The sequence below is a fragment of the Prorops nasuta genome, unplaced genomic scaffold (assembly GCF_024137725.1).
Source record: "Prorops nasuta isolate Cenicafe-Biocafe unplaced genomic scaffold, Cenicafe_Pnas_1.2 PNAS00022, whole genome shotgun sequence".
Lineage (NCBI taxonomy): Eukaryota > Metazoa > Arthropoda > Insecta > Hymenoptera > Bethylidae > Prorops > Prorops nasuta.
Window position 1 is genome coordinate 1,449,060 of NW_027116819.1, and position 11,578 is coordinate 1,460,637.

The window sequence follows — 11,578 nt, forward strand, 5'->3', positions numbered from 1 at the left end:
TTATCAAACAATATTTCCTCACTCTTTTCGACGGATGGATATTATCCATTTTTTTCTTCTTTCTTGTTCGTAACTACGCCCAGGAAATACATAAAAATGGAGTTCACGGTTTTTTCTTTCACTACTAGGACACCCGGGCACGCAACAAATACGGTTTCCACTACTTTTAAAATTCATATCCCTTATTTTATAAAAGAAATTAAATTATTATTAATGGTAGAAACCAAAATCGAGATTTTAAATTTCTCCCTACAACTTATAAAAATTGACGACTGGAGGCGTTGCAAACGATGCTTAACTAGCGTATAGGGGACCTGTTCATAATAATTGTAATTTAAACTTTAACGATTCACATGTAATACCAGTAATTTTTCATAATTTATCAGGTTATGATGCACATTTTATTTTCGGTACAATCGCTAACTTGTATGAAGGTTCAGTACACTTGTTACCTGTACATAAGGAGAAGTATATTTCATTCACTAAATTCATCCGTAAATATAATATACAACTAAGGTTTATCGATTCTTTCAAATTTATGGCATCTAGTTTAGACAAATTGAGTTCATAGTTAACGAGATCACAGTTAAAAAATTTAGAGTCAGAATTCTCATATTTAAACATAGAACAATTTAACCTTCTGACAAGGAAAGGTATTTTTCCTTACGATTACATAAATAGTCTGAACCGTCTGGAAGAAACTGCTTTACCTCCACGCGAGATATTCTATAATAGATTATCCGATAGTGATATTAGGGAGGGTGCGTATAATCACGCTAAGGAGGTATGGACCAAATTTCAAATACGAACACTTAGGGAGTATAGCGATCTCTATTTGAAAACTGATGTACTATTGTTGGCTGACGTTTTCGAAAATTTTCGTGATAGCTGCATGCAAACTTATAATTTGGATCCTGCTCATTATTATACACTCCCAGGCTTCACTTGGGATGCAATGCTCAAACATACAGGAATAAGATTAGAACTTTTCACTGACGTAGAAATGCTGCTTTTCGTAGAACGGGGCATACGTGGTGGTTTAAGCCAATGCTCGCACCGCTATGAAAAGGCTAACACAATCGGTACATGCAAAACTACAATCCCGAGGAACCTTCTAAGTATTTAATGTACTACGATGTAAATAATTTGTATGGGTGGGCAATGTCTCAACCGCTACCTACTCACGGATTTCGCTGGATTGAAAATGTTAATAATTTGGATATCTCTAATATACCGATAGATTCACCCGAGGGTTATATTTTAGAGGTTGACTTAGAGTATCCAAGCATGCTTCACGATAAACATTCCGACCTTCCGTTTTGTCCCGTACGTGATGCACCACCGAGTACACGTCAGAAGAAGCTACTTGCAACTTTAGAAAATAAGGAGCGCTATGTTATACACTATCGTGCTTTACAGCAATGTATGCGTAATGGTGTTGTCTTAAAACACATTCATCGCGTTTTAGGATTTCAGCAGTCCACCTGGTTACGTAAATATATCGATCTGAACACTAGTTTGCGTGCAGCATCTAAAAATGAGTTTGAGAAAAATCTTTTCAAATTAATGAACAATACGGTGTTCGGTAAGACTATGGAGAATGTTAGAAATAGAGTTGATGTGAGACTCGTGAGTAGGTGGGAGGGAAGATATGGTGCTGAAGCAATGATTGCTAAGCCTAATTTTCACAGTTGCACTATATTCAGTGAGAATTTGGTCACGATTGAATTAACAAAATTAGCAGCTAAATTCGATAAGCCTATATACGTAGGTATGAGCATTCTTGATATTTCGAAAACATGTTTGTATGATTTTCATTATGATTATATGCTTCCTACGTTCGGTAGCAAATGTAAAGCGTTATATACCGATATGGATAGTCTAATATACAGCATTGAGTGTGATGATATTTACACTATTATGAGGGAGAATCTTGCTAGATTCGATACAAGCGATTATTCTCCCAACAATCAGTACAATTTACCTCTTGTAAATAAAAAAGTCCCTGGACTGATGAAAGATGAGAATAATGGGTAGATAATGACAGAGTTTATTGGACTGAGATCAAAAATGTACACATTTAAAGTACAAAATAAAATTATCAAAAAAGCTAAAGGTATTAAGACTTACGTTGTTGCTAGAAACATAACCTTCGAGGACTATAAGGACTGTTTAACAAATTTTACTGTACAAGTCCGCAATCAAAATTTAATTCGCTCAAAATTGCATAATGTTTATTCGATTACGCAATGGAAAGTAGCTCTCAGCCCATACGATGATAAGCGTTATATCGTGCACGGAACTGTATCGACTCTACCATGGGGCATTATAGAATAAATTAATTATATTTAAATTGAATAATTTTATTAATAAATATTGTTTTTACAAAATATTATCTTTATTTATCCATGAATTATGTTTATTATCGAATCCTAACCACTTCACAAAGACTTTATCACCCTTCTTACGTAATACCTTCTCCACTAGATATACATTAGGATTAGCAGTTTTTAAAAGTTCATATTCGTAGAATCCTCCGTATATATCAGTATCATAGAGTCTCTAAGTAAATATATAACAGGATTTGTTTTCAACACTTTTATAATTTCAAATATTTCAGTTGTCCAATTTGGTGTGTATCCCTTTGCGAATACATTCTTGTATTTACTGATTCGAACAAAATCACCTACTTTGAACTTGGCACGGCCAACAATCTTTATATTATTGTATACTGTAGTCAGGAGCATATTAGCATGATCTGGCGTCACATCAACTGGTCGCATTCCTATAGTACGATGTTTTCTTGCGTTGTAGTCTTCAACTAGTCGCTGCAGTATGCCTCGCCACTTATAATTTCCATTCAACGTAAATCGTTTCCACATTTCAGTCTTCAGTGTGCGATTCCAGCGCTCAACTATCGTAGCTTTCAATACGCTGTATGTTGAGTAATAATTTATTCTACGTTTTTTTATAAGCGATTTGAAATCACTATTATAAAACTCCTTGCCATCATCTGTCTGCAAATTTTTGGGACATCTCCCACTTTTCAGAATCTTCGTAAATGCATCTGTCACTTCCTTGCCAGTTTTGGTTTTTAGTGCTACTGCCCATCCAAATTTCGACAATGCATCAATAACTGTGAGAATATAGTGGTAACCTCCGTCAGTATAATTCTTCATATCAACCAGATCTGCTTGCCAGAGGTCATCGAAGCCTCGTATTATAACTCTTCTACGTTGAAAATTCCGTCTTGCAGGTACATGCAGTTCTTCGACCAATTTTTTCTTTTCTTCACTATCCATAACTCTTCAGGTATGTGTTGGGTTTACAAGGGTACAACGAGCACTGATGGTAGTAAAAGTTTCTTTTTCCTAATAAAACTCTTTGTCGAATTATTTCAAGAAGAATTCTCCTTAGCATGATTCTCCCCATGAAAAATAGCACTTTTTTTTTTGTTTAATTCCGCATTATCTTCATTATATGTTTCTTTGATTCAGCATCCTCTTTAGTCCGATTCTCCATGAAAATTGATGCATATTTCTTTAAATCTGCATTATCTTCAGCATGTTTCTGCATGAAATTACTCAATTTCACTTGAAAATCATTCAGCCTTCACTCGGTTTCATCCAGTCTTAACGCAATACTTCGTAAAATATCACTGTTTTCTTGCATTTCATTTTTAAGGTTCTCACGTACAGTATTCATATTATCCAGCAGAACACGCATATTCACAGCACATTTCTCATCAGTAGCATCAAATCCTAAATTTGAAATAATATTCCCCTTAGCATTAAATGCATTCATACGCTTATCAAATTTTAATGTTTCATCTTCAGTTTTGCGGAAATATTTTCTCACATTACTGGCAGTGGAAATACCTCCAAATTTATTTATCGACATTGTGAAGTAACACAATCAACTGGGAAATTATGGAAAGTGTAATCTCTTTTATAGGATAATACGTTGTTCATGAAGCTCCTCAATTATTGATTGTATCTCATTCTGATGATTCGTATGACCTGCAGCAGATGATGCTATCAAAATCCTCAAACGTTCAAGTAATTCGTTCGGATCATTCCAATGTACATAGTTCACTGGTTTATCATTAACACACATATAACCGCTACCTTTTACAAGATTCTTTGGAGGAAATAATGGACTAATTATTTTCTTCCATTTATGACCCTTATTCCCACGAAGCTTTCCCTCGCTACTGTAATCTGCTCTGTGTACATTAGTTTGAGAAAGAATATTCTTATATGTTTTTAAATCATCTTCAGTATAATCATGTGGCTCTTTCATGAAGATCAATTCAAATAGACCAATAGTACCCTGATAATACTCATCATCAATAATAATCAAATCTTTACGATTTACTTTAAAAGAACATTTTCCAAGTCTCATTTTGTTAAGTCTAGCATCTCGTTCAATTCCAAAATTATCATCAATTAAATCCTTATTTTTACGCAGAAACATCTCTATATATTTACGTCCAATTGGTGCATATTCTGACAAAGAACTATTTAAATCTAAGGATCTTTGCAATGGTGATGATGGAGTTTCTGCTTGCATTGGTGATGGTATTGCTAAATCATTAACATCCTTTTCCACTTTCACTCCCTCCTCCTCCTCCTCCTCCTCCTCATCCCCATCCTCTTCCAGAGAAAGGTATAATGTTTCATTAGGTCTTGAATTTCCTTGCTCATCATCATCATCATCAGATGAAGGGGTTGGAATTTTAATTCTAGAGTTGTCTGCGAAATATTTACGTTGTGGAGTCGATGAGAAATAAGTTCTTTTACGTTCCGATGGAATAATCAAAGAATTATCGCTTACAGAAGTCTTCTGTAGCGGTTCCTGTTTATACTCATATTTCGGGGACACGAAGGTCATCTCATTATGTTCAGTGAGCTTCTTCAATGGCTCAACAATTGGTTTAAAAGTTTAATTTAAATTGGTTTCCATCATTTCTCTTCCTGATTTGAGTGCACGATATTTTTCACGAATTACTTTACTTTTCGCGGCAATCTTCTTTAGCAGCATCTTTTCTTCCATTTTCCTGCTTTCCATGTTTTCCACGTTCATTCCACGTTCAATCTACGTTTCCACGTTCAATCCACGTTCAATCCACGTTTTTATTTCCACGTTTATACTAGGTTTATTCCATGCTCATTTGATATGTGTGTTCTGATGGACACTTAGCTCTAAACTGAACAATCTTAAGCAAACGGTATACTATTTAATCTTAGCATACTCATCGAAACCTTTCCGATATCTACCATTTTGAATTGTACTATCCTTGTGGATCACTAGAAATCCATAATCATGGTGCCAGCACTTTGAACACAATTCATTGAATTTTTCAAATGACATATCCGTGTTTACATGATCGTTATAAATATGTTTTAAATTAGTACCATCTTGCTTAAAGATTATGAGAAGATTTGCATTATCACGAATCATGTGTTTAGGAATTTTAGCATAAGTCTGGCAGAGGTAGAAGCAGTCAATATTTGAATGTCTACCCATGGAGAAGTAGTCTCTGATATTATCCTGCTTATCGTTAGCAACATCATCAAATATGAAAATAGAATTGGGTAACGCCTCAGTTACCTTTACAACGTCGCTATTGTTTGAAAATTCAAAATATCCAATACCTTTTACTCCTTTTAATAACCGTACAAGGTATTGATACTTGGGTTGTTGAAGCGACTTTGAGTATACATAAATATTTTCAAATCTCACACCGTTAGGACTTTCTACGAGACTAAGCAGTACGTTTGTTTTACCGCAATTCGAGGGTCCGCAAATTATACTACGAATTGTAGATGGAAGTAGGGATCCATGACGTTTACTCCTTCCTCCACAACCTCCACCGACAATAAAACGATCGGCGTTGGAGACACGAATGTGCAGTGGTTGCTTTACGAAATCCATAACTGTAAAACTCTATGATCATGCAAGCTATTTATAGGCTCGAAGCAGATTATCTCATCAGTTCTCATTATGTCGTTGTTAATGTTAGATGAGTACTGACCACTGTTGACTCACAACCGTCCTGAATCGTGGGCAAATGGGAATACTTGTTCCCGAACCCAGATAGACACCAAAAAAAAAAAACCGTCCTGAATCCCTGGAAGAAATTGGAACTTATAAAACTGGTATGTTTTTTAAATTATTTCATTTTAAAAAATTAAATTTTATTAAACTTTTTGACGGTTTTGGCCCCATATTAATATAAATAATGTAATCTTTTTTTTTTTTTAGTTAAAATGGAAGCAGATATGGTAATTCAACTACTAACAATCCTTTTAGAAAATGAAGTAGAAACGTTTAATAATGACTCAATGCAAGAAACGACAAACAGACAATTGAAAGAAATTAATTTAGCTGGAAAAATATCTGCTTATTCAAAGGTAGGCATCATAAGTAACGAGGATTACGAGAAGTTTATACACAATTTGCGTATAACTGCTAGTGAATTCCGCTTAGCTATAGATTCAGCAGATAAGAATATTATCGAAACAGACTTGCGAAGGTTAGGCAATAACAATTTTGTTTTTATAAATGTTTTTGAAATCCTGGTGAAGGTGGCTAGTGCCAGACAGTGGAATTAGCCTAAAAAATGTGCCTGTCCTTTATAATATAAAATGTGGAAAACAATTATTGTCAGTCCCTTTTTTGAATGTATAATACATTAATACTAATATGAAATTTTTTTTTCAGTGTAGAAAGAATAATGCAAATAAATAGTCTACCAGGTAAGATATATTTTTTTAATTTTGTCTTCGACACATAATGTGGTTATTTATTTACTTTTTTTGTTTTTGTAGCAGAAGGACCAGGAAATGATCAAGGTCAATAGAGTCAGTATCTTTTTCTAATCGTGACTCCTCGTTCTTTTCTTTTGTAAAAATTATTTAAAATTAAGGATTGGGATTTCTCCTATTGGTAATCCAAAAATTACGCGAGCGCCTCTAACGGCTAAAATATGAAGCTCTCTAAGTAAGACAACTCCTGGATTCTGTTTACATTTCAGCATCATTTGAAGATTTAAATAATTAACGTATAATTATTCAATATACAACATCTACTTATGCTTTCAATAATTGACGTAATGAATATGTCAAAAGGATATATTAGACCTATGCGTGAAGGAGAAGAGCTGTATAAAAGTGGAATGATCATATCTGTAGGGAAAAAAGAAAAGAATGGAGCTTTGGTTCAAATCCAGGCTTTGGTTCTCCGTACTTCGGGCCTACAAAGTAAAGATCCTGCAACTGTAAAAATATGGATTGATACCTATGAAGAATATGGAGCAAGGATACTGCAAAATGAGGAAAACTTCAGAAATTACTGTAATTGCCCTGCTGGTAACTCCCAGAAATGCAAGCATATAATGGCTGTAATGCTCTATTTAACTAAGTATGTCCAATTCTTCCCTTCAACAATAATAAGTAATTTACTTTTTATTAATTTTATTCTCTTATATATAGCTGTTATGAAAGTGAGCTTGATGATTTGAGCTGCACAGATATTGAGCAACAATGGGGATTTTTAAAAACTTCTACTTTAAAAGACTACAAAGCAAAGCAACTATCTGAGTTATGTCATGTCAAAAAGCAGAATGATATTTATATTAATAATATACCAAAAGTAACCACAGAAATGCGAGAAAAGTGGAGACAAAAATTAATGAACTGTAAGCACAGTGTATAATGTTTCTGTTTACCGAGGAAAAACGTGGCCTCTGGAATTGCTTCAATTATTTACCATAATTGCTGCAACGATAGTAATATAATATAAAAGTGTGTTTTGTTATTTTCTATTGTATAGGCTGTCCACTTGGAGAGTATTCTATATTTATGAGCTGTATACGTATGGGACAAAACTTAGAAGCCTGTGTAGATGAAACAAATCTTCAAGAATTACAGCATCAACAGTTAATTAGAAGACTTTTAACTTATCGCAGTTGGCGTATCCTTGGTGAAATTAGAAACATGACATTTGAAAAATTGCAAACATTACAGCCTGAACTAATTGAATTTTACCACAAGCATGTTGTCGTTACATTGGATCAAAGTGTAAATATATCTACCGTAAAGCAGGGAACTCTAGAATGGCACCGTGCCAGAAATATTAGACAAACGTCTACGAAAGCCAGATCTCAGTTCACGTATTATTTTAATAAAAAAGCTAATTGGGATGCCAGATACATGGAGGTTTTCCATAGCAATTGGCAAGGCAATATACACACTCGTAGGGGCTTAGAAGATGAGATATCATGCAGACTTAAATTTAAAGAGAGAAATATGTGTGATGTATTAGAATCTGGTCTTTTGGTTCGTCCTGAAGTACCTTGGCTTGCATGCAGTCTGGATGGAACAATGTTGGATGAAACTTGTAATTTTATCAGGAATATTGAGATAAAATCTTTTAAAAAAGGCACTAAACTTACCGCAATAGAACTTATTGAAATGGAAGTAATCCCTACTTTAGATCAAAATGGCAACATAAAAAGAAATACTCAGCATTATGCTCAAATGCAATTAGGCATGCTAATTTCAGGACTTGACAAAACTGAGTATTGTATTTATTCTCGTGTTAGTGAAAATTATATAAGTACTACCGTTTCTTTTAATGAGGAATATACTTTGTATCTTTGCTCTGTATTGGTAAATGTTTATTTTGATCAATTTTTGCCAAGAATGATGTTATCTCATAACAATAATAATAAAATATAACTTATAACTATTTTTTATTATTTCATAAAATATCTTTATTACAACTTATTACATAAATTTGTCAATATTAATCACAGGAGGACCTAAGTTTGTTAAACTACAAACGATTATAAGTATATCTTCAACATAAGGCATCAATGTCCATGATATTGGTCCGCGCAGAAATTCATACTGTCTTAATCTTTGGATCACTCGCTCTACATGAACTCTTGCTCGCGCAATCTCAGCATTTTGGATACAGTCTTCTTGACTCATTTGTTTCTGTTTTTGTAAAAACGGTGGCCTGATAAGATCTAAATACAGCTAGAATATAAAAACAGTAGTAAATTTTAACAAATAATTAAACATCAGTAAATAATTAGAATTACTCACATTCATACATTCATTTTCTATTCTGTAACCTTTATCCACCATGATACCATCTTTACAATCCATTTTAAAAAGGATTGAACTATCATTTACGATATGCTTGTCCGTTGCTCTTCCACCATAAGGTACACTAATTTCAGTTATGAGTCCTGAAGGTGTTATACCAATGTTAAATTTAACAGTATAGGTCTTTTTATATTGAGAGTAAGTTAAAACCCTGCATTTTAGACATTTAGACTGTTCAATAGGGATCTCAGCACAGTCCATAATAATCCTTGTATGTTTAAAATTTTTAAATGACATTGGTAAATTATTTCTAATAAGTTCTTGGTCAGGAAACGGAATCATAACTTTTAGAACTTCAGCAAGTATAGGACACATGTTTCTAAAATAGTTTGCACATGTTTGACTATTTACATCAAACAGAATACTTAATCCTGCAAATGCCATATTTTGTTTAATTTTAACCATAGTCAAAATTACTCTATCTTTCACAAATAATATCATTTTGTTTGTCGTTGTTTCAGTTATTAAATCTTCAACACAAGAGACAATGGTATCTAGAAGTTCTATAGAGTGAATTCCAGTGAAAGTGAAGAGCTTCGTTTTATTATTAAGAAGATTACTTAAATTAGAACACTTTACTGGTTGAACAATTCTTTCTGTGAATTTTGGAAGAAAATTAACCTGTGTACATTTCTGTGTTGCAACATTGTCATATAAAAAGTCTGCAAGTTCAATATTGTCTTGAGGTCTACATTCTCTATGATCAGCTAGATTCACTTGAACCCCAGTGCTTAAAATTGATTTAAGCTTCACTAAAGTAATATTTGTGCTTTCTTTATTTATATTCATGTCAGAGACAGTTAATTTATCAACTCTAGCTTTTTCTGAATTTAAATTTGATATTTTCCTGCATTGAAAAAAATGAAATATATTTATAAAAAATTTTAATTGAAAGTAAAAAATTTATATAAATACATATATATACCTGCTTTCTCTATTCTCTGCCCTTCTACTACGTGCTAATTTCTCTTCTTTTTTAATAGGCTGCTCAGAAATTTCATGACTTCTAGCAGGAAGATTCAGACTAGGAATAGCGGTAGGATAAAGCATATGTTTTATAGTATCTTAAAAAAAATAAAATAAACTATCTAAGCATGTGAAATATGTATTTGGAATATTAGTAAAAAATATATATTTGTACTTACTAACAGTGGTTGGAAAATAGTCTGATGGAAGGAAATGATGGGAACAAACCCGCATTGTATTACTTGCCGGCTTGCCCATTTTTAAAGCTGTTTCCCACTGAGATCTTCTTCTTTTGTCTTTTGGAAATAAATGTAAACTTCCTGCGGTGTCAGCATAATTTGAGCATTGCGGGACACAGCAGTAGTTTGTATTTCGTTTCTTTTTGTCCATAGCTTTTATCACATTTATATGACTACATACTCATGTGCCTTATTTAGAAAGCTTTGCATTTTAATCACTAGAGGCGCCCGCTTGAATCTTTGGATTGCCAATATCCTGAACTTCCTCACTTTCATTTTGTTGCGCTAGAAGAGTGGTCGCAGTTTTTTTTTTTAATCGTTAAGTTTGAAGCAAAATTGCGTCAAAAAGATCGGCATTAGATTTAGAAGAGGAAACTAGGTTAATAGAAGATTATTTCTGTTAAGAAAATACACCAATACTTAGTTTAATCCACCTTTATATATTCCACTTTTAATACATATTATCTTTTATAACAAAATAATTATAAAATACTTGTGTTATTTCTAGTAGCATGCTTCCACTGCGCCACTGCTACGGGAAGAAGAAGAAAAACGGAAAAATTAGCAGCAGTACCACCAGTTACATAAATCCCTAGCTAGTACCACCAACCTATATATGGAAATTTACTATATTTTCACACACCTCCTTAAATTTACATAATTTTATGCAATATTTAACATCTTTCGGAAATTTTCAAACTTAGTTCTACCTAAAGGTTTTGTAAAGAGATCTGCTATATTATATTCCGAGTTAACCTTTACAATATCAATCTCTCCTCTTATATAACTTTCGTTTACAAAATGAAAATGCGTTTCAATGTACTTCGAATTTTTTGTAAAGTTGCCATATTTCCCTATATTAATCGCACCAGAATTGTCCTCAAATATTTTTATAGGTACATTTATCTTGATATTAAAATCTAACAAAATATCTCTTATTAATTTTATTTCGCTAACACATTCAGATAGTGCAACATATTCTGCTGATGTGGACGATTTTGTTACACTTTTTTGTTTTTTTGATTTCCAATATATTGTGTTTCCAAACAATCTTACTATATAACCAGTGGTAGATTTCCGATCATTTATATCGCCAGCCCAGTCGGCATCTACGTAGCAATCTAATATCTCTGAACTAATTCTTTTGCTAATTGTTAACTTCAGGTGCCTTGTTAAAAATAAATATTTTAGGAC

The 11,578-nt window shown here is 33.2% G+C and overlaps 1 protein-coding gene across 1 annotated transcript; it reads right to left on the reverse strand.

Annotated features, from left to right (window-relative positions):
* Positions 1–8,792: 8,792 nt before the first annotated feature.
* Positions 8,793–10,535, reverse strand: LOC136781447 (uncharacterized). Its single transcript, XM_066740355.1, has 4 exons — positions 10,325–10,535; positions 10,105–10,243; positions 9,117–10,026; positions 8,793–9,047 (listed from the first exon to the last, which is right to left on the reverse strand). The coding sequence occupies exons 1-4, from the start codon at positions 10,533–10,535 to the stop codon at positions 8,793–8,795; spliced, it is 1,515 nt and encodes a 504-aa protein (XP_066596452.1).
* Positions 10,536–11,578: the final 1,043 nt, after the last annotated feature.